The sequence below is a fragment of the Loa loa genome (genome assembly GCF_000183805.2).
Source record: "Loa loa unplaced genomic scaffold supercont3.110, whole genome shotgun sequence".
Taxonomy (NCBI): domain Eukaryota; kingdom Metazoa; phylum Nematoda; class Chromadorea; order Rhabditida; family Onchocercidae; genus Loa; species Loa loa.
In genome coordinates, this window is record NW_018108290.1 from 132,146 (window position 1) to 153,658 (window position 21,513).

Consider the following 21,513-nt stretch of genomic DNA (forward strand, 5'->3'; position numbering starts at 1 on the left):
AAGTGATTTGATTTCTACGTAAAAGCATTTGGGTTCATTTTCCATGCTAATAATAGTCTTCCTATGAGGATTCGTTGGGACGGTTGATATAATTGACACCCTGTTTTAGCTATAACTACTTTTTTTTTTTTTCAGGTGGTTATCCGAATTTCGAACAACCAGCAACATCGCCGTGTGAAAACAGATCAGATGTTAATGATGTAGGCGAAAAGAGAATGAAAGTACGTTTTTAACGTTATTTCCTTTCCTTTCGTCGATCTTTTAAGATATTCGATATTCAAGTTTGGGGTATCTTTCTAAAGTTTATTTCTTTTAAGAATAATTTATTTGGTTCAAATATCATTGAAGTTGTTTATTATTTGTTATTTTTGTGAATTACGCTGATTGAAAACTAAGGTATTTTTCTGGTGAATCGACGCTTTTCTTTTAAATTATTTACAGTCGAGTCGGTTGGTATCAAATCACTGTGCACTAACTCCAGTCGTTGTTTTGCAGAAGTCCAGTAGTCGTGGTATTTTTTACCTCTTGTTTAAGAGCTGTTGTTCCATTTGTAAAATTTGGAAATTAAATGCCTTGTCAATCTTAATTGTCAATATCAAAGGGTTACTTGCAGAACGAATTAATGGAGTGGCTGTAAAGAATGTTCAGGTTAATGGTAAAAACGAGCGTTCTTCAAACTGCTTGAACGTATATCCTAGTCCTGGTCCATCTACACACACTGCATCAAATCAAGTCGATTCAAATATGAATGTAAGATTTAGAAGTCTGCTTAAATTTTCGTGTATATACGGTGTTTTGTCATCCTTAGTGTACGTCCTGTTTCGTTTTTGCAGTCATTCGCTAGTATTTAATATCCTTTTTTTTAGCTTTCAACTACTGCTTCAGTTTCTGGGATTTCAAACGGAGGTCTGCTTCATGTCAATGGAAACAGTTAGTACTGTTTTTCAATATGATTCATATCATTAATTATATTTAATCAGGAACATTTATAGTGTTTGCTTACTTTCTTCATGAAAATTTGATTTAAAAAAGGCAGCAAAATGAAGTTTTCTTGTAATGTCAGTATGATAGGCCAGCAGTCTTATGTTACCGCTGAATATTCGGAAAACAGGTATTATATAGTAAAATGAGCTAGGAGTGATTTTACTATAATTGAAAAAGCCTTTTTTTTTTCTCATTTTTTTTTTTGCACGATGCAAGAGTTCTCATAAAATTAAATTTGCAACTGATTTCCATAAAATATTTTTGCAGTCAAAAGAGCAATGAATCCCAAAGTGGGTAATGGACTGTTGTTAACGCCATCTTTAGGAAGCAGTATTCCGGCAGAAGATGTGGTGATGGTGTCACCACGTTCTTCGGAGTATTTGTTGATGTCGGGAAAGCAGCGGTTATCATCAGGAATAGAGTCAGAGCTTGTTCTTAATCCTGATGCAAGTGTAGTGAATGATGACTCACTACCTATTGCTGCTAAACATTTACGATACATTGTCACGTGTCCAACAACTACAGGTTTCTACAATATATTTTGGACATTATCAAGCCAGTAGTATTTTACTGTTTTAGACTAACAGCAGTAATGTATGATATATTAATTGGTATTTCTACTTGTAGTTGAATTAAAATATAGGTAACAGTGAGTCATGAAAAACTTCGTTAGTTTTGCTTTAAACCGCGCTGGCAGTTATTGGAACAGTTACGACTTGCAGTTGGTCATTTATGTGAATACATACGGCAACGAATCAAAGTGGAGTCGCGCACTGAATGGGACAGAAAACATACCGAGAATTGTCTACCAAAAGTATTCCGTTTATTTCTTATTTTAATACAATAATAAGTCCCAAATTCTGAAAATGTGATCGGAGTATAAGCTGAATTGCAGTTGCATGCATATTCTTAAGCTTAAACGTAATATGAAGTATCCTGATCACTTTATTAACCTCTTTATTTTACAGCGCGTTCTACTATGTCCGGTAAAGTCTGATCTGGCTCTGGATGATGTACTGGTGGTAAATGAAACGGGCGAGGGTCAGTTTACAACTTTAAATGTTGGTGAACGGAACACTGATCCGAAATCAGCTTCAGTTTTCACCATCAATTCACCATTTACTGGTAAGTTTACTAGAATTTGTTCTTTTAATTTCATGGTTATCCTTTGGTCTAAATTGTAGATGTGAAAATGATAAACATTTGGAAATGTAAAGCATGAGGAGTCATGGCCATAGATTTATTATGCGTATAAGTTATCGGCTGAAGCTGGTTGGCTTTTATGGTTACTTAGCTTCTTGAATGTCATGCCCAGTAGTTATTTGTAGCAACATATTCATCGTGCCTGATATCATTTTTTGTTGTGGATCGTTATTAAGAAACGAAATTTTTGAAAATAACCGATGTGGTAAAGGCAATAAATTGGAGCTTCTCCCTAAACATGCCACTAAATAGGAACAAGCTGACTTTTCAAATACTGATTATTCAGCTATGAAATAATTAACTTGAAAATTTGTTACTGCTAAGAATTATTCTACAGTTTCGCGATGTCTTAGTTGTTTTTTCCAGCTTTGGATGAATCGATAACAATTGAACAGCTGAAAGCGGAGTATTGGGCGAATAGGAAAAGACCACTGAAGCTTATTTTTAAATTCACTGGGGATTCGTAGCAGAACTTATTGAATGCTTTTTTTTTTCTGCAGACAGTGGTTCAAATGTTTCAAACAAGCGCAGGACATATGCAGAAAAACCATGTTCGGTCTCTCTTTTATAATATATATTTGGACAAGAAGTTCCTGTTATTGATGTTAAAACACATCATTTATATTATCTAATTCAGCATTTATTTGTAAGAGAACTGCTGTGGTTAGCTAAATTGCTGATGTTCCGGTCCTGGCACCGTAAAATTATCGTGTTTTCAATTTCCAAAATCAGAAGTTTGGTCTTGAGCTTGAAGATTTCGGGAAATGCTAACCATAATTGGTTGCCGTTATTGGTGATATTGCATATTCAATCCTCCGTTTCGAATTTCGCTCAATCACTTTAGCAGTTTTGGCTGACAGGGTAGTTTATGAGCACTTGTTAAAACTATTACATGTATCTTATTGTCTGATACACATAGCATATGGCTTATATTGTGTTTGGATTGTCTTCAGCACTTGTGATACTTTACGCCATCCTAGCAGCAGAACCTTAAGAAAAGAGCTAACTAAAGAAGTTTAGAGATCTGCTTTCTTCTATCTTTAAAAAAAAAAGGTCCCTCCGTAATTCATTGTGCATTTTGCGGTTTCCGCGACGCAGTTTTGAAAAGAACCAGAATGGCAGACCGCATCGTAATGACTATTTGGAACGCTTGTAAAATTTTCTAATGCATAAAATTGTAAAAATTTTTCGAATTGTAAATGCTTATAAAATCTGATTGGAATCGTCAAGAAGCTAGGTTTGGCCCCTTATTAGCTCAGGTATCTGTACACAGATGTAGTTCCAGGAGTACCTGTGTTGTTATGTCTTCCCATATTTGGATTAGTTTTATCGTTTATTTTAAAAATAAATGACGTATGTCGATTCTTTGAGCCCCTGAAGCAGCTGCATAGTTCGACACAGTATAAATTCTTGTTATGTTGCTTGATGTCTCGAACCAAAAAGATCTACGTGTCTGCCTATTCATATCTGGTGATTTTAAGAATCGCTGAAAACTCTAACTTCGGGCGCAAACTGCTTACTTGATATTCAATTTTTGCAGTGCCCGTTATTTATGGATGTCCGGTTTCGGTACATAAACTCGAAATAGAAATCCCAGTCAGCTTATTAGGTGCGCGTTCAAGTGTCAGTTCTTGCGGAGTCGACGCATTATATATAGAAGGTCCGGGAATATTGTCGAGTGTAAAGCGCTGTCCAGAAATTCGCTATCTCTGGGAAGGATTCTTCGCTCATGAGGCGGACTTTTGCAGGGTGAATATATAACTTTATTCCACATTTCAAGGGACTTACGAAGTCACGCAATGACACAAGGACGAGTTTCAGCCAGGAAAGTGCAGCAGCATTTCCCTGCTGTGCAAATCCATCTAAACCTATCACGGGGCACAGCCATGGTTGTGCAAGAGTGAGAACACGGGGTCAGAAATAATAGTCAAGTTCAAACACTGTGCCATACTTCGCTCTAAAGTTACCACGAATATGTGACCTTCGGAATCACGCATTAGACATTATTTTATTGTAGATATACCTTCGATTTTAAATACTTTGATCCCTAGTACTTCAGGCATCCTCCACCCATTTATTTAGTTAGATTCCTTACTATGTTTATGTCATTTCGGGGAAATAAACATTGCACCTTTCTCTTACTGGAATGAATCAACGGTTCTAAATCAAGTACCTCTGTTTTTAATTTATAGAGTACAGTCGAGCATCTCTCATATATATTAGGTTACAGTCTAAGCACTGAGTCAATCTTATTTTAAAAAATTCGTATTAAAACAGTTACAAATTATTCACTATGCATAGAAGAATATTGTTCCTCCATCACTAATTAAAACACGCCAACATGAAAAACTGGCAGCATGACAATGGTTTTGGTAACTGAGGTCAATTACAAGAAAATGCAGGAACTATAGTGCAAACTATAACCTTACAGAATACACTACATCCAATAAGTAGTGCACTGAGTTGATATGTCCGAGAAAATTAAGAAATGAAGTTATCATGGGATCAACATCTTGCCAATTTCCGGCGACAGTACTGCAACACCGATTTCCTTCTCAAGCAGGAAAGCGAGAGACATACATCCTGTAGTCTAAGATTCCGTATATACATAAAAATGACGGCTTGGGCCGTCAAATAAAGGGAGTTTTCGATACTGTGTCGAGCACGTCAATAAAATTGCAGAAACACAGGAGAAAACAAAGTCAAATCTAAACAAACAAATTATGCCTTATATGATCAACTACCTTGCATTCGATTTCCCGACTTAAATGTTGCTAGAGACGACCAATATTTCTCAAACGATTAAATTCTGAACTGCATTGAATAATTACACAGAGGTGCAAAACTTGAGAATTTCCGCACCTTATTGGAGTACTTAGCAAAAATTGACAGCCTTCCTAAATAGTAGTTCTCCCACTCACAAATGCTCACGCAGCAGGAAAAAATAGTTACAAGAAATTTAAACCAAAAAATCTGATTTAGTGGATGGGGACATGGGTCATAGATGGAGTGTACAATTATTCAGCTCGACATGAGCATTTAAGCTCGTTCCCCACGGATTCGACGTGCAAGCTGAATATCCTTCGGCATGATGGTAACACGCTTAGCATGGATTGCACACAAGTTTGTGTCTTCGAAAAGTCCCACCAAATAAGCTTCACTTGCTTCCTATAAATTGGTTTAATCTATGTTAACAGAATATACCCACTTAGAATTAGAACTTAGCCAACCAGCAAGTAACGAAACGTAACAGTAAGCCCGCATACTTGTCGCAAAATAACCGTTAAAAGCCAAGAAAGTGACCACAAATGTATTACCTGAAGCGCACCAATTGCAGCAGACTGAAATCGCAGATCGGTTTTAAAGTCTTGTGCGATTTCACGAACTAAACGCTGGAACGGCAATTTGCGAATAAGCAGCTCAGTGGACTTTTGGTAACGACGGATTTCACGAAGTGCAACTGTACCGGGACGGTAACGATGGGGTTTTTTCACACCACCAGTCGACGGTGCTGATTTACGAGCTGCCTGAACAAAACTGATCCTTCCTACTTAAATGAGTATAGTTAAGCCTGTTCTAGAGCATAACCACCAGCAAATTCAAACATGAATTTCAATCTCAAATATTTAATAGGGAATTTTTGATACCTTTAAACAATCCAACTCTCGTACAAGATTTTTTTTTAGAAAGGTACCGATCGATAAAAAAAATTTTAATGATTCAATGTTTCATCAGTAAAATTTCTTTTTTCTTTATCGGAATCGACAATAATGCTTGGAAGTACGCTATGAACGGAGAAAAAATTGTTAGCCCGATGCTAACATTCAGTTCTCAATTCTGATGTCACTAATATGCAACCGTCACTGAAACCACTCCACGACGCGTATAGCACTATGTGCTTCCATCAGAACTTCCATCAAGAAATTTTAAGTGGGGGTTTATATAAAATATAGTAATCCCAACAGATGAACACAAAGCAGTGTGCAACATTCATGTTCAACTCTATTACTGCTAATAAAGAAACCTTAGTGGCAAGCTGTTTTCGGGGAGCTTTACCACCAGTCGATTTACGAGCTGTCTGCTTCGTACGCGCCATCGTCTCGAGTCTTCTCTGCTGTCAAGCGGAACTTTCCAAGTTGAATGAAACTCTACGCCACAAATTTCTCCAAGATCAACTTCTAAAACTCGGGAATGCTATGAGTTTCCTTTTCACTTGTTTTTATAAAATGAAAATCAATGAGCTTTTAGTTGCGCTAATGTATATGTACGAATAGAAATGATCCGTTTGCATTAAAATTAGTCCATTATTATGCTTAGTGTTGAAGAAATAGAACAGATATCCTGCTCATCAGTTCTTCCATGGTGTCAAAATATTCTTGCATCATTTATCTCAATTTTCTTAAACTTGGAACTATCTTATCCTATCCTGATCAAAGGATAGCGAAATGGCATAACGACAAGACCAGTCCGCCATTTCATGAAACAGAAGAGATGATAGAAAGAGACGAATAATCGCACGTAACCTACTAGGTTGCAGAAATGAAACGACTGAAATGCTACCTCGCTGTACACTTCATAGCTAATCATTGCAAGCATCACCACATATACATCAAAAAATACTCATTAAAGGACAACGAACACATAAAGGGGATGAAATACAACTTGAAACGGACCGCTCCGCAGACTGTCCACTCGTAGTACTCACACCCAAACATCTTTTATTAAAACCGATAATTGGCAAATTGCCAAACGACTGAAGCTTGTCCTACTAGAACGGTAGGAGTAAATTAACTTATGAGAGTGGTGCAAAAATATACAGGAACGGAAAACACCAGATCTGTGGGACCCTCGGTGTAGTACAAAGAATGTAAGGCCACTCCACCTGAAGTATCCTTCTGGAGGTCAGAAGCTGGGACAACAGTACGGTGTGACTACACCTTTTCACTCCACCTTTTTCTGAATGACAAGACCGTTGTGCAAATAATTTATTTAGCATCTGAATACCTCGTTTTCGTCTTACGCTACCTCAGGATGCCACTGCAGACAAACTGAGCTTTCTCAACAAGAGCTCGCAAACGATCAGTGACAAGGCCACAACTCACGCAAGTAACGTAACGTAATGAGCGCGACACATCGCAACAGTCCGCCCAATGCATGTGTATATGCGTGACTGTGCGCGCATGTCTTTCCGTACATGTACCTGCCAAAACCATAGCAGGCGATTCCCGCCGTTTTATCATTTGCCAGCAGTGGTTCCATGTCGAGAATTAGAGAACGCTGAGCACGGATATCCCAGTGACACAGCCGCTATTTCCAGATCCAAACATTCAACGCATACACATCGTAATCCCCAACGTCCAGAAAAAACCAGTACAGCGTACTCGCACACCACATCTACAACGTAGTATTCCCTCCGCTCAGAGCGCATCAGGGGCTCCGTTCCGTGCATTTGTGCAAAATAGCCTATCGCTAAATATAGCGGCCTCTTCGAGTGAGGTCGAAATTTGCATGTGCATAGAAGGGCAGGGGAGGGTTCTACATCCTGTGTGATTTGTAGTACCGTGAACTTCAGGAGAAGTGGAGGAACGTACATCCTTTTCTAGTCTGTTCACGTGAATGTTATGAATCCAATTGGTATTAGGGTGAAACAAAGAAACATCCCTTTAGTAGTGCCTTTAGCGTGAGCAGCCACATTAGTGAATTATTTTTGCAAATTGATTCTTTTCTTCTGCCAATATTGAAACATGACGATAACTTCAATCATTAAGCACAAATAACCATCTCCTTTTGTTGTTTGATGTGATAAAGAGTCGGATTTGAGGTGACTTTACGGAAGTTTATTAGCATCTTAAACAAATAAAGGTGGGATATGCGAAATGAAATATATCACCACTTGGAATTTAGCATAAATGACCATCGCATATCTTGGCAATTGGCAATAACCTCGACGTGAGATTGCGTTTCATTTGTTGTCCAATGGTTTCAAGAACTTCACTGAGAAATCAATTATACTTTCATAGTTACTTCCGTACACGACTTCAAAACATGACCTTTTCCCTTCCCTGTGTAAATTAATAGTCTTATTTTCCAGTGATGGATACGCTTATCAAATTAAAAATTGATAAATCGATTTAAGAATGAACTTGAAATATGGAAATTATGGTCTGTTCTAGATTGCATCATCATTTCCTAAGCATCTAATTTTTTTGTTAAATATGCTAGTGCTGCGTCTAAAATCTGTGACGCGAGTCCAAAAAAAAAAAAACAAAAAAAATGCAATGCAAAAAAAAATGAAGAATGCAGCCAAAGTCAAATTTTTCCTATAATTTGAGCTTGTAAAAACATTAGACACAAGAATGATCTGTATAAAATTTCTTCAACTTATTTAACCGTTTTTGCTTAGAAGGCAGATATGGCACAGAGTACGCGAATCAGAAATATTAATCAGGACTTCACGTACTAATGGTCCTCCAACATTTTCTTGACCACGGACCACTCTGGCCTTTTTATTTGTAGTAGAGACCATAGATTCGGAAAAAAAAGAAAAAAAAGACTAGAAGGTAAATTCCGTTAACCCGAAAGTAAACTTTAAGTAAAACTTTTGACGCACTACTTTATCAAATATTAATGAGAAGAGTCCCCCCGCCTGTTTTCTACTCACTGCGCCACCATCCACGCGGACCACATTTTAGTTCTCGCGAACCACCCGGTTGAGAACCACTGATTTAATTACACCGGCTCAATTAACGATAACAACAGCCTACAATAACTTTCTTTAATGATAACAACAGCCTACAATAACTTTCTTTAACGATAACAACAGCCTACAATAACTTTCTTTAATGATAACAACAGCCTACAACAACTTTAACGATAACAACAGCCTACAATAACTTTCTTTAATGATAACAACAGCCTACAATAACTTTCTTTAACGATAACAACAGCCTATAATAACTTCCTTTTCATTTTCAAAGAAGAATTGAGTTATGAAACAAAAACGTGTAGTAGCGAAGTCAACGTAGACCAAAACACCTTCACTTTCCAGTGTTGTATCGCTCTGTAATCAAGTAACCCATAACTTTATACAACATTACTGACATGTTTAAAAGATTTAATTGCGGCGGTAATATCCTCATGGACCAACGTCTTAAGTGCTCGAATGGTTGCAACAATACCAAACTGGTAGTTTGGTATACCAACAATACCAAACTCAATATTTTTTTTTTCGGCATCACTAAGCAGTGAAAATAATTAGGAAAGGTAACGATGAAAACATACAAAACATGATTCCACTCAAAAACGAAAGAGCTCATTTCCATACTATTCTCATTTCCAAAATATATTCTCATTTCCAAAATCTCCCGTAATGGACTAAATATCGGATCAATTTACCGGTCTCGAAAACGTCTGCAGATCGTTTCCTTTCAGCCACATATCTGACAAGAAAAGTAACAAATGGCAATAATATAAATCCTGTAACGACAGCGTAATGTGCTCAATCTACGGTTGGATTCATATTAACGATGCCGCAGAATTTCGATATCTGTAGTTTTCTGATTTTCTGATTCACAGTATGTCGCTATTCGTTTACAGATATCAACTGGCAACGAAGGAAGTCCAAGAGGACAATGCAGGGCCTGGAATTGTCTCCAAACAATCCAATACCTTCATCCCATTTTGTACAGAGACACCTTGACCACCATCTTTCTGTCCATACATGTCCATACATACTACTCCGCACCACTGCTTGATTATCCACCCCCTTAATTATCCACCTGACAAGCAAAGCAGCCCAATCTCCCTAAATCTCACCATCCCAGCAAAGCCTCCCGCCTCCAAAACACTCCATCAAACATCCGTCATCAGTGCATGCAATTAGAGTGTCATGAAAACTGCGATCTCAGCTGAATCTCTTCTACGAACTGTTTGTTTTACACTTTACATCTACAGATTTGATAGATGTTGTTGCTTTTGCATCGATTTGACTGCTTTTCGTTTGATTTTAGATGAGAAATATGTTTAGCTGCAAGTAAATAAGCACAATACAACTGTTTAGGGGACGTGGAGCATCTATAATAAAGGTAAAAATAGGGAAAGTTGTTGAAAACTAAGAAATATAAATTCAGATTTAAGTTTAGTTTAAGTTCTAGGATATGACATCGGAATCGCAGGAACTGCTCCTCCACACTATATTGCATTTGTTATTCACATTGTGCATTGTATATCCACCAGTGGAATTTCAACGTGCAGGCTTTACTATCCAAACATTATTTTCTGGAATATTGGGTGTAGAGCGAGACGATTTTGTTGGATATCATTTGAGGAGGTCCGTATTGACACGTTTTGTACATTTCTGCTCACCATTATGTAAGTCTTCCTTGTTACTTCGAATTCTCTAACTCCTTCAGTGAGATTGCCATGCATGTTTATTCATTCGCGAGCTAGAAATATTTCACCACTTAGTGAATGGTGCTTAATTGGCCTACCTGTTCAGTAGTATTTTCCAGGTGATATTCTTATCTTTCAACAAAACGTCATGGTTAAAGACATGTTTCACGGAACTTTATCCACGGCTGTAGCCACTTATGTCCATATATTTCATTGCATTGTTTATTTGTTTCACTTGCAGTTTACTTCGTCTACTTATCGGTGGTTTTACGAGAAACGGTATTTACTCTTACACCGCAAACCATTTTGCAGTTTGGTGCCTATGCATCTATCATCACCGCTGGAGGTAATGTCTCCTTTCATCGCTAGCATTCTTGTATCTGTGCAGCACTGAATGACTTGACTAACATAAAACATTTTACTTTTCTGAGGATAAAGTATGCGGCATAAGGACTGTATGTGGTAAACAATGGATGAGGTTCAGGATTCCAGCCCAATCCTTTTATCTCGGCTCGATGAGTTAGTATTGATTTCCTGTATATCTTTACTTCTTTATAACCCCAATTCGGTTCCTTATCTTCTGGAGTGACTTTCAGTCGCTGCTTTCATAATGTTGTATCATTGGTGGAAAGGATTTGATGAACATCCGACTGTGCACTGTTTGAAACGCTATCTTGGCAGTAATGGAAGCAGTTGGCATGAAGTGGCTGAATCAATCAACGCAGAGTATCGTAATATGTTGGATACGTTAAACATCACTCTAACAGGTTTGTTTCTAGTTCTTCTACTTATTTGTTTGTTTATGGTGTTTAACGTATCTTCAATACTCTTTATCGGTTTTGTTTAATTGTGTAGACTTATTCAGTGTTTCTTCTATTCAAGTTTCTGAACATACTTTTACTATTTTCCGTTTCAACTCCAATTATCCATTTTAATAAGGACGTGGTTTTTTCTACAGGTATAGATCGTGTCGTGATGACATCTTCTTGGATTTTAAATATTACGAACTACAGATTGACATGTGCTCAAGTGAGCGATGTATCACTGGAAGCCATAAGAGCTGAAGAACATCCGGTATTACTCATTTATTTGTCTTGCTCTCTCTCTTACCTTCATTTACTTCATTCTTGTGCGATTTAGTTCGATCGGATCAAAAAAATTTTGTTTAAGGAGTTCAACATAGTGATACAGAAAGATGTAATGACTTTCCCTTTTATGGGTTGAGTAAGGATGGTTTTTTAATATTTATTTTCGTTTTCTTTATAAGTGAAACCAATCCTGTATGTAGATTTCTCATCATATGCAAGGTGGTGGTTCGGCGCAGTTCATCAGCATATCCGTAAAGAGTACAACACAACGTTTCGAACCATTTGTTATCAGGTGTGTTCATTAGTTTATTCATCTGCAGATTATGTGAAAAACTGCAACTCTCTGTTTTCTCATCTTCTGCTCATTCATCTGTCATCAGTGGTGAAACCGAACGATTTGATGTCTCCATCATCCATATAATTTAACTTCGTTAAACTGTTATTTTCAGAGTACGTACGGATTCATTCCGTGATTTGCGCAACAAACTAGACAAACCTATTGCTATGGCTCGAGAAATAGTCTTGAAGCAATCACTTAATGAGCGTTTTGTTGAAGCGTTCACACAACAAATTGCTTTGAATCCAAAATATGACTATGACGAACCGGAAGTTAGCTTTGATCGTTATAAAAAAATTGATAGTTTAAGTATTTTGTTGGAATCGTGGTAATAGTAAAGAAAATTTTGAGACAGAAGTCAGTATTGGTTGTTATAAAAACGGGAACTGACAAACGATATTCCGATCGAAGTAGTCAGGGATTAACAAATTTTTGGTCGGCTGTTACTGTATTCGACCGCAGTTAACGTTTGAATAGAAGTAATCCTTGCAAAAAGTATTAAATCATTGTTTTAACGATTTTAATGCCCACTCTTCTTTATCCATCATCAGTAGCCATTACGTTAGATAAATGCAGCTGCAGTTTCATATGTTATGCCTCATTTTGCATTTTGATGTGCAGATGTAAACGATCATGGTGATGGATGAAACGAGTATCATTAGTCATAGGAAAAGTGAACTCGTTTAACTCAGTAAATTACCCTTTTTGGAGTAAGCTTAACCTATCAGATACTCAGACCCGAAGGTTGAAGGTTGCTATCTTGAGTCTTCTACCTTGAGATGACGAAACCCGTGAATTGATATGTTTATGATTATTTGAATGATGCTGTTCACTTCAAGGGAAGATGTCTTCTAAGTTTTTAGTTCCCATAAAATTGTTCATTTTACCAAGCTTACGCTCTTTTTCTGATCTATTATTCATCGTTTAATACTTGCGGGACTTCAACTATATCGTTCATTTTTAATTCGTTATTTGTTTTCTGTCTTATTGAACGTTTCAGTCTTCGACATTTCAAAATACGAGTACATTTAGTGGTAGTTTTGTCGGTATTTAAACACTTTCTGATTTGCTTACTGTTACAGTGCATTGTTTTTATAGCGCCTTGAGCCATGTTTGGGTTGTTCTACTGAGCTGTCGAATGTCAAATTATGGAAACGGTGTCTGAATGATGTTCAGGATGATATGGATGCAGAAAGATCTAGATCCCGTTGCACGCAATGCTACTGCAGACCTATGTGGTATACGCTGTAATATTTCTTTGATATTTCTATGCTATTTCATTTGAAAGCCATTTAATCGTTCCAGTTGGTTACCTCTATGCTTCAAAAATTTTGTCATCCTTTTTTGAGTTTTTGAGAAATAAATCTACGTATACAAGTACTTTTGCAGGTGTGACACATGTATGGGATTTATCTTTGCATCAAAGCAAGATCCACATCGTCCGGAATTGTGGATGCCCGGCAAAGCTCAATGCCCAACATGTCGAGCAACATTCTGCGTTCTTGATGTTGCGTTTTTAAATATGATTAGGAATTCATAGAAGGCAAATACGTACCTTGCAGTCAATATGAGCAGTTCGACAGACGGAAAGACGGACCGTCAACAAAGGCTCAACGGTCAGTCCTCAAAGTTATTGAATAATATCCTGAGTCGGTGTTTTTCTTCTCCTAGTGGTTTTGAAAACGAGTACATTTCTGATGGTCAATGCAGTCATTGAAATCACTGGTTGAACCTAAAGGAATTGCCGGTTCCCCATCCCCTGTATAATGCTACTAAATCTTTTCTGGATTCTTATTTCTTTTTTTTTCGCAATTACAATTTGTGTTGTTAAATGGAGCGAGGATAAATCTGTGTTAAGATAGAGAATAATATGCCTATTACCAATAAAGTTGTTATCAATCTGAAAAACATTTTTCTGTAGAACGCATGTATTTTTGGTAACGATTACGTAAGAGACATTGACCTTCGCCACAATCGTTGCAGCGCATCTGTCCATTGTTGTAAGTTGTCTTACATCCAGTAAGACAACTTACGGACGCCGACTCTTCGTTTTCTGGACATTTAATTTCAGGATTGTAGGGAATGTATACTGAACGCATTTGTTGACCATTTCAGTATCGCACAGAGTACTGTCAAAGTTCCTTTGTAGTGTATTCGGAAGTTCTTGAGGTCAAAAGCTCACTAATTCCCTTCCAACTCAAGATCTTAGATTATTGAAGTTAAAATTACCTGATAGGATGATGAAATTTTGTAAATGAAATTAAGGCAATGAGGAGGATATAATCATAATATAGAATTATGTCAGTGTTATAAATCAACTCATGTTGAATACCAACTTTGTTGTGAAAAGTTGCAAGTCAACTCATTTTGTAACCAGCCTCCGGTATTGTAAGGAATTGTGTGATTGTCGAAATATTGTAAGGATAAGGAAATCTTTGTGCCTGATTATAAGGCAACTCATTTTATAAAGGTCTTATGTAAATAAACGCCCACTATATAAAGAGTTAGGGTCATTCAGGGTCCATTCATTGATAAAGTCAATAGCGCTCGTCGATTCATTCAACAGCCATCAAACAGTTCTTTACGTCAAACGCCAACTACATCGTCCTCTACGTTTATCTCAGCTCAACGAAGAACGAACCCTTATATCTCATTTATTATGAAACTTATTAACAAAGCGACAATTAACTATTACGGAAAGGCAACGACAGAGATTTACTAGTTAAGATTGATCGTATGGCTAGTTTATTGAATAGCTCATTTTTGTTAGGTCTTCTTTTTTTTTACTTGCAACTTTGTCGCGTGCTTTATGCATTTTTCTTACTGTTGTTAACTAGTAATACTGAGTGGATACAATACAACCTGAATAAACCTCTATTGCCGACAGTCGAATCAAAAATTGGCTTTCTCGATACTAGGTAAAGTGTATTTTGAGGAGCTTTTTCAGTAATTGTAAATCCACATGTAGCATAGTTTTCTTTTTCCAAAACCCGACGATACTGGATATTCGCACTCAGTGGATCAATAACTAAAACTTCTGGAATTTCCTTGTCACATTCTGTGATCGTTTTTGGAAATTGGAAGTCCTTTTGGTCTCATGGCATTAGATTCCACTCACTGGTGCGCATTTTGCCTGAACAGCTGGAACAAAACTCTGACGTACATATTTTATGGTTACGGTTCTAACATCACAATAGGAAGTAATGGTTGGATGGTACGGTAGGAAGACGAAATATCATTCGAAAATGTCGAAATACGGAAATGGTACAATAAAGCAAGCTGGAATGTGAGGACAGGATTTGAAGGATAAAATGACTGCGAAAGAGCTGGTATCCTTTCAAGAAAATTTACATATTCTTGTGAAAAAAAGCAAAAAAAAAAGGAAAAAAGAATTTTGAGTACTGGAGAGCTTGGCGCAAAAAAAAATGAAAAGACTTATGTAAAACTTTTGTTTTGACCGCACATTTGTTTCCAATCTGCTGATGCTCGGAGCAGTGTAGTGTCGTTCGACTGCCACTCCAATGCCAAGGATTCCCCTTCGCACATGCGATTCGCTCCTTTTCTCGTCTAAAACTAGTATTCCCGAAAGCCTTTCTTCCAGTCCCTAATATAGCGAGTATATTTCTGGATTTATAGATGCCGTATATGGCAATCATTATCAAAACTGAAAAGATTTCTGGGAACCACTTTTTGCTATTTACGTTAAGACTAAACACTTACTGCTGGTGAAGAAATACGAAGGAATTCATCGGCATGTTTACTTCTTCAGCAGTTTTACAAGTTTATAATGAGTCGAAGCAAAGTGTCAGAAGAATTTAATACCTCAGCAGAACGCGGTTTTTTTTGTCCCTTGTATTGATGACTGTCTTCTGGCATTGTTTTTAGGCTGTATTTGCATTCTTAATATAAGCTATAAAGGTTGCATCTTCTACAGCATACAGAAGAGTGTGATTTGCGACCATACCAATAGTTTCGATTTTCCCTAGACTTTGTTATTGTTTGCACCACTTTAATTAAATAAATTTGCTGCTCGTTAAATGATAGAGCTCCAGCTAGCAGAAATTAAAACAGAGGCGAGAGTTATTTAAGGGCTACTGATGGTTAAAAGACCTTTAATCTGAAGTCCTCGAAACCAGAAATATTACATGAGAGATGGAAATGACTGAAATATTTGTTGAAGCTACTTTGTAGCCTTGCACCCCTTATACGTAGAAGAATGTCGATATTGTCTAATGGTCTGATAGTGGTAGAGAGGATGCAGTAAACAATATTTCATCTCTTCCTCTTCAATATTATTTGGAGCCATTTTTGCACTGCAATGATAAGTGTACTTCGTTCGCTAGTTAAATATTTGAATGCTGTAACTGCTCGACATCAACAAGCTTAATTCAAGCTGCAATTATTTCAGAATGCGGTTACCTCTAGGACTGCTTGGGGAAGCTGTGATTCAGCTTCTGATTCATAAAGTGACGCCTAATGTACAAACAGGTTTTGCTGGGATCTAAAAATTATATTTTGCATCTCGAGAAACGGCCTAATTTTCATGCCAGATTTTATGATGATTTGTACTGTAATGATTACTTCTACAGTTACGATGGCAGTTCCAGATTTCTTCACTTTTAAAGATCCGTTGTTCAGCAATGGGTTTTTCTGCAATCATTTCAATATGAACCTAACATCTTGCTGCAAATAGTTCACCTATTTATAATATGCTGTGTCTGTCCAATCAAGTTAAACCTTACAAAAATGTGCTGTGCTATCAAAAGTGATAAGGACATTCGTCCCCACAGAGAGGGATAACCATAGCGACGTCCCCTCCTTGACCCTTGGTGGGGTGAAGTTTGACTTGGTACGATTTCAAGATCGAAAATCACCGCACTTTGTTGGAATTGCCCATGATTCATCGTCCCTGTCCTCCCGGTCCAATCGATTTTCTGCTACTGTCATTATTACTTCCAGAATGCATTGAAGGTAATTTCAATGTTAGTTGTTGTCATGCGTGAAAGGTAGTCGTTCATCCCGATCATTTCAGACTCCTGTTGGAATAAAATGAGATGGGGTGGACTTTTAAAGGAATGCTTATGTACTAAATGTAAACGATTTTGATGAACTCTGCAGTAAATGGAGGCCCGTACAAATAAAAGATTCGTGAGGAGGGTCGGATTTAATTAGTATATTGAGTAAAGTAGGATGGATTGATATTCTCAGGTCTAATTGTTTTGTTTACAGAATTATACGTAATAGTTACTTTATTGTGCTAGTGAAGTGACGTTTCCATTTCATTCTGGCGAAGAGACCATTATGTAGAGACTTCCTAAAGTTATTATGAAGCTACCTGTATTAGAAGTTCCATGTTATGTTAGAAATACTCTTCAGTGCCGACCAGAATTCCATACAGTAGTCTCATATTTCAACTACCATAAAAACAGAGTTGTATATACCGTTACAGATGTCTAACATAATTAATCAAGTTAAATCTGGAAAATCCATCAAAAATCACGTTGTCTTTCTGCAGAGTTTGGTGTTTGAATTTCCTAAATAGTTTGCAAGAAACTTGTATGATTTATATTATACGCATTCACCACTCTTCCAGAAAAGAAAATGCTGGCTAAACCTTGTAATTTAGCGCATTTCTCATATTTGCAGAATCTGTGAAAGTATTTCGCCATTCCAGAACCTGAAGTGACACGTGGATGAGAAGACGTGAGGTGCGAGATGTACGGAAGCACTGATTTGCTTGAAGTTGACGAGAGTTTGTGCCTACTTAGCTCTGATACTATTCATACTGGAGATGATGATGGTTCGTCCTTTTGATTCCATTAAATTTTTGAAAGAAATAACCAATGTTCATAATGGATATACTAATAACATCGATCAAGTAAAGTAGTTTTATAGTAACTTAGCTTTGTATTTAGTCAGCTTGGATTCTTGTATAACATGAATGTAATATTGCTTTATAATGAAATAGATTCCTTCAATTTTTGAATAGAAACATTTGAAAAACTCTGTTCGGTAATAGAAAGTGTGATCTGCTGGACTGTCTTACAATTTATGATAAACTGGAAAATGTCTAATAGCGAAACACAATCTCCAAATAGTTCGACATACAACAAAAATCCGATTATGTATTTGATACACGTATATTATACATATATTAATATATAAATCATTATACACGTATATTAATCATTATATATGATGGATTCAGGTACTGAAAATGTTTACTCTGCAGTGAGCGGTGCATGTTTGTCGTATATGAATGCCTCATTGTATGATATCGTTGTCAGGGCACTTTTTTTTTCATTTATCATTTTTAATTTTTCTGTATTGTCCTCTTACCTACCTTTTATCTGCAATTTCTGTCGATTTTTATAATGGGTAAATGTTTATACTTAGGCACGTATTCGATGTAGCGCTTTCGCATGACTTTAATGACAGTTTCCCAACATCTCATATCGGTCTCAAAATAAAAATTTCTTAATTGGCTCAGCGGTTTTTCATCCTAGCCTCTTTTGAGCAAAATGAAAAATATTCGGGAAACTAAATTTGGCCGGCCGTTAATCTTCGCCGCCTTTAATGCTATTTTTTCGTTTTTAGTTTTTCTTGGAACTGGAATATCATAAGTTCCAGTTTTTATTTTTTTGGGACGTTAATTTTTCTTTCCGAAATGTATGGAGGGAAAGTTTCGAAAAATTGACTTCATGGATTGCTGTGGTTTGTTCATGACACCAACCCTCTTTATTTGGTTTTTTTTTTTTCTAAATTCCATTTGATAGTGGAGGGTATAAATCATGAATAATGAATTCCTCACAACGATATCTCGTTTCCACATTTATCATGAGCAATTAAAAAATCGACAACGCTATTATGTGTAAATTCTAGTCTTTGACTGCATGGTAATGTTTCATTGTTATTGAATTGTCGACTGTTACGTGTATTCCATTAAACTTTAGTCTTTGTCATTATCTTGATCTATAAACATGTTTCACTTGCTCATTTCTGTTTGTCCTGTCAGCCTGACCTTGCTGAAATGTCATTGCTTATTCGCCAAAATATTTTCTGTAATTTTAGTGTCTCTTTTATCATTTTTCCCTTCATATCTGAGCTTCCTTTTATTTCAATTTTATTTATTCTTTCGTGCTTATGGTCGTTGTAACAGTCAACGCAGCTACAAACTGTGGCTTGCTACACTATTTGCTTGACTGACTTCGTTAAGGGGTTGTTGGACATAGCCATTCTGGAGGACTCATTTGTCGAGTATTTATAGAGTATTTAATACAGTACCTCGGAATGACGTCTTACGCGTTTCATTTGACATACGTCTACTGATGTAAGTGAAGTGGTACGAATTGTTTCGTTCTTGTATCTAAGAATCGTAAGTTTTTTTCCATATGGCTGGAGATCATCTTTCTAAAATTGATTAGGTAATGCAATGCGAATGTTTTATTCAAGTTATTTTAGTCGTTTTGTTTACTTTATTCACGTCTTGTTTCTTATTTTTTCAAATATTTTAGTTTACGTGAAACGAGCTTTGTTTTTCCCAAATTACAGATCGAATATTTTCAGTACAAACTTCTTTTTTTTTTTGGTTTTTTCCGAGGATCATCAGTATAGGCCATAGAAATAGTTTTTTTTTTCGGGATTTTTTTTAAAATTTGTTTCCTTCAAGCATCCTTTAAGAATTGATTTTAAATTCATATTTAAAATGAGAAATGATTATTTGTTCATTCATTTCTCATTTCTCAATTGCATTACCCAATGCATTACTCATGAATATTTTGATTGCTGAAAAAAAAGTCAAGTTTATAATTGAATATTTTTAATGAAATGCGACTATTTCCTTATCACGTTTTATGAAGTCTTGTAGTATTTTAGATGCAGCCGTAGAGTTCTGTGTGTTGAGAGCGTTAGGAAAAAAAAAAAGATACCTTGTATGTTGATTGATTTGATCTGCGTGTTGTTTAAATGTCAATCGCTTCTCACTTCTTTTTAGGAAGCATAAATTAAGCTTTCTTATTCCTAGAAAATATAGATTTAGCATTCTCATAAACAAATATTTACAGAGTGCTTAGTGAAGTTAGAATATTTTTAGACAACGAGGCACCTTAAATATGATATAATGGCAGTAGGGAATACAAGTATTTCCTTCCCACGTTTTATGAAGTCTTGCAGTGTTTAAGATGAATTCGTACAAGTTCTTTATGCAAACAGGCTTTTATTTTTGTAGAGAGCAATGGAAAAAAAAGCGCAAATACATGCTCAGGTGCACTTTTGTTTAAGCAGCATTTTACTGTTGTCAATTGTTGCTATTTCAGGCGATCCCCTCACCAAAAACTTTTAAGTTTTCATAAACTTGTAGTTAAATTGATTGTTCAATTTACAAAATAATAGAAATGGGAAGAATAGAGGACAATTTGAAATTGCCGTATTTCGAAAGGACTCTTTTGACTAGAGATATGGTACCACGGGAGAATCGTAAAAAGCTTTTAATATAAGGGAATTTTTCTTTAACATCCTGATACATTAATTTATTAAAATAACTGAATTAGTTGGAGATCGTAATATAACGAATAATTTAATTCTTGCTGAAATATATCTTGTTGATGACATTACAGTTTTGTGTTGTGACAGATTGGTGATTTCAGTCCTTAATTTTTCTTTGTGTGTATCTGTAACGCATGAAATTAAGTATTTTTTTCTATAATAATTGCAGATCCTGACCCGATGTCGAAAGAAAGTGCAAAGAATATTATTCATCCGAACTCCCAAATGCTTAAACGTCTAGTTCAAATACCGGACGTTCCACATTCGGTAAGTTAACGGTAAAGTTTCTCAAGTTGCTCCGAAAACTGCTCTTATATAGCACGTATCTAGAAATACTGAAGAAAATTTCAGATAGGAAAATCAACTGATTTCCAAAAACTTTTTTTTTCTAAATAAAAGTTCACCATTCTCGTTTGAATCTGTGATATTACATCATTGATAGCTAGAACATCATTTCCAGCTGGCAATGATGTAAAAGTTCAATATGTTATTTTGTCTCATTTGAATTTATGTCAGTTGTCAGTGAATAATTTTTATAGGGATTCAGTTTTCGAAAGTTGTGGGCTTTTATGGGTCCTGGATTCCTGATGAGCATAGCCTATTTGGACCCAGGAAACATTGAAAGCGACTTGCAGTCAGGTTCACAAGCTCAGTATCGAGTGAATTTTCTAATGCTTTATTGGGCGATATATTTCATTTAATCACCTCTCCCGACCTCGACCTAAATCTACAAAAAAACAGAATGAGGCGCTTCACATTAATTATCGTAATAGAAAATTATACATTTCTCTATGTTTTAGCTCTTATGGGTTTTGCTATCAGCACATATTATTGGTTTCTTTCTGCAGAGATTATCCGCTCGTCTGGGTGTTGTCAGTGGAAGGCATATGGCAGAAGTAAATAAGTTGTTTTTTGAAAAGGCAACAAAAAGTTTACTAGGAACTATGACTCTATCGCTTTCATTCT

At 36.3% G+C, this 21,513-nt stretch overlaps 10 protein-coding genes across 10 annotated transcripts in view; 4 read left to right on the top strand and 6 right to left on the bottom strand.

Moving 5' to 3' along the window:
- Positions 1-2,654, top strand: part of LOAG_17668 (hypothetical protein) — a gene marked incomplete at its 3' end in the record, with an annotated part of 4,142 nt that extends 1,488 nt beyond the window's left edge. Inside the window, exons 6-13 of the mRNA XM_020450331.1 lie at positions 136-221; positions 442-511; positions 614-750; positions 867-930; positions 1,252-1,509; positions 1,707-1,798; positions 1,953-2,109; positions 2,554-2,654. Of these exons, the coding sequence (XP_020306012.1) occupies positions 136-221; positions 442-511; positions 614-750; positions 867-930; positions 1,252-1,509; positions 1,707-1,798; positions 1,953-2,109; positions 2,554-2,654 (965 nt within the window). The remainder of the gene's footprint in view (positions 1-135; positions 222-441; positions 512-613; positions 751-866; positions 931-1,251; positions 1,510-1,706; positions 1,799-1,952; positions 2,110-2,553) is intronic.
- Positions 2,655-3,602: 948 nt separating this feature from the next.
- Positions 3,603-4,091, top strand: LOAG_05158 (hypothetical protein; the record flags this gene model as incomplete). The annotated part of the gene is made up of 3 exons (XM_003140695.1): positions 3,603-3,657; positions 3,728-3,867; positions 3,936-4,091. 3 exons carry the CDS (start codon positions 3,603-3,605, stop codon positions 4,089-4,091), a joined length of 351 nt encoding a protein of 116 aa, XP_003140743.1.
- A 237-nt stretch (positions 4,092-4,328) lies between these two features.
- On the bottom strand, positions 4,329-6,376 carry LOAG_05159 (H3 histone, family 3A). Its single transcript, XM_003140696.2, has 3 exons — positions 6,212-6,376; positions 5,505-5,714; positions 4,329-5,355 (listed from the first exon to the last, which is right to left on the bottom strand). The coding sequence occupies exons 1-3, from the start codon at positions 6,281-6,283 to the stop codon at positions 5,227-5,229; spliced, it is 411 nt and encodes a 136-aa protein (XP_003140744.1). The 5' UTR covers positions 6,284-6,376; the 3' UTR covers positions 4,329-5,226.
- An 832-nt stretch (positions 6,377-7,208) lies between these two features.
- Positions 7,209-7,400, bottom strand: LOAG_05160 (hypothetical protein; the record flags this gene model as incomplete). Its single annotated transcript, XM_003140697.2, has 1 exon — positions 7,209-7,400. One exon carries the CDS (start codon positions 7,398-7,400, stop codon positions 7,209-7,211), a length of 192 nt encoding a protein of 63 aa, XP_003140745.2.
- Positions 7,401-7,423: 23 nt separating this feature from the next.
- On the bottom strand, positions 7,424-7,780 carry LOAG_05161 (hypothetical protein; the record flags this gene model as incomplete). The annotated part of the gene is made up of 1 exon (XM_003140698.1): positions 7,424-7,780. One exon carries the CDS (start codon positions 7,778-7,780, stop codon positions 7,424-7,426), a length of 357 nt encoding a protein of 118 aa, XP_003140746.1.
- A 1,246-nt stretch (positions 7,781-9,026) lies between these two features.
- On the bottom strand, positions 9,027-9,909 carry LOAG_05162 (hypothetical protein; the record flags this gene model as incomplete). Its single annotated transcript, XM_003140699.1, has 6 exons — positions 9,027-9,071; positions 9,146-9,247; positions 9,289-9,399; positions 9,583-9,626; positions 9,713-9,827; positions 9,856-9,909. 6 exons carry the CDS (start codon positions 9,907-9,909, stop codon positions 9,027-9,029), a joined length of 471 nt encoding a protein of 156 aa, XP_003140747.1.
- Positions 9,910-10,331: 422 nt separating this feature from the next.
- LOAG_05163 (hypothetical protein) lies at positions 10,332-13,909 on the top strand. The gene is made up of 8 exons (XM_003140700.2): positions 10,332-10,557; positions 10,820-10,924; positions 11,175-11,345; positions 11,537-11,652; positions 11,867-11,958; positions 12,116-12,275; positions 13,102-13,241; positions 13,393-13,909. The coding sequence occupies exons 1-8, from the start codon at positions 10,344-10,346 to the stop codon at positions 13,541-13,543; spliced, it is 1,149 nt and encodes a 382-aa protein (XP_003140748.1). The 5' UTR covers positions 10,332-10,343; the 3' UTR covers positions 13,544-13,909.
- A 1,268-nt stretch (positions 13,910-15,177) lies between these two features.
- On the bottom strand, positions 15,178-15,879 carry LOAG_05164 (hypothetical protein; the record flags this gene model as incomplete). The annotated part of the gene is made up of 3 exons (XM_003140701.1): positions 15,178-15,318; positions 15,467-15,607; positions 15,826-15,879. 3 exons carry the CDS (start codon positions 15,877-15,879, stop codon positions 15,178-15,180), a joined length of 336 nt encoding a protein of 111 aa, XP_003140749.1.
- Positions 15,880-16,183: 304 nt separating this feature from the next.
- LOAG_05165 (hypothetical protein) lies at positions 16,184-16,907 on the bottom strand (the record flags this gene model as incomplete). Its single annotated transcript, XM_003140702.1, has 2 exons — positions 16,184-16,316; positions 16,741-16,907. 2 exons carry the CDS (start codon positions 16,905-16,907, stop codon positions 16,184-16,186), a joined length of 300 nt encoding a protein of 99 aa, XP_003140750.1.
- Positions 16,908-16,941: 34 nt separating this feature from the next.
- Positions 16,942-21,513, top strand: part of LOAG_17669 (natural resistance-associated macrophage protein isotype II) — a 7,979-nt gene continuing 3,407 nt past the window's right edge. Inside the window, exons 1-5 of the mRNA XM_020450332.1 lie at positions 16,942-16,974; positions 17,650-17,803; positions 20,717-20,814; positions 21,087-21,206; positions 21,348-21,443. Coding sequence (XP_020306013.1) covers positions 17,719-17,803; positions 20,717-20,814; positions 21,087-21,206; positions 21,348-21,443 — 399 coding nt within the window. The 5' untranslated portion in view covers positions 16,942-16,974; positions 17,650-17,718. The remainder of the gene's footprint in view (positions 16,975-17,649; positions 17,804-20,716; positions 20,815-21,086; positions 21,207-21,347; positions 21,444-21,513) is intronic.

Coding starts and splice junctions, on each gene's coding strand:
- LOAG_05159 (XM_003140696.2), bottom strand. CDS start 6,283: ATGGCGCGTACGAAGCAGACAGCTCGTAAATCGACTGGTGGTAAAGCT. Junction 5,715..6,211: donor GAAAACAGCTTGCCACTAAG/GTTTCTTTATTA, acceptor AGTTTTGTTCAG/GCAGCTCGTAAATCAGCACC. Junction 5,356..5,504: donor CTGCAATTGGTGCGCTTCAG/GTAATACATTTG, acceptor ACCAATTTATAG/GAAGCAAGTGAAGCTTATTT.
- LOAG_05163 (XM_003140700.2), top strand. CDS start 10,344: ATGACATCGGAATCGCAGGAACTGCTCCTCCACACTATATTGCATTTG. Junction 11,959..12,115: donor TTCGAACCATTTGTTATCAG/GTGTGTTCATTA, acceptor TGTTATTTTCAG/AGTACGTACGGATTCATTCC. Junction 12,276..13,101: donor ATGACTATGACGAACCGGAA/GTTAGCTTTGAT, acceptor TTGTTTTTATAG/CGCCTTGAGCCATGTTTGGG.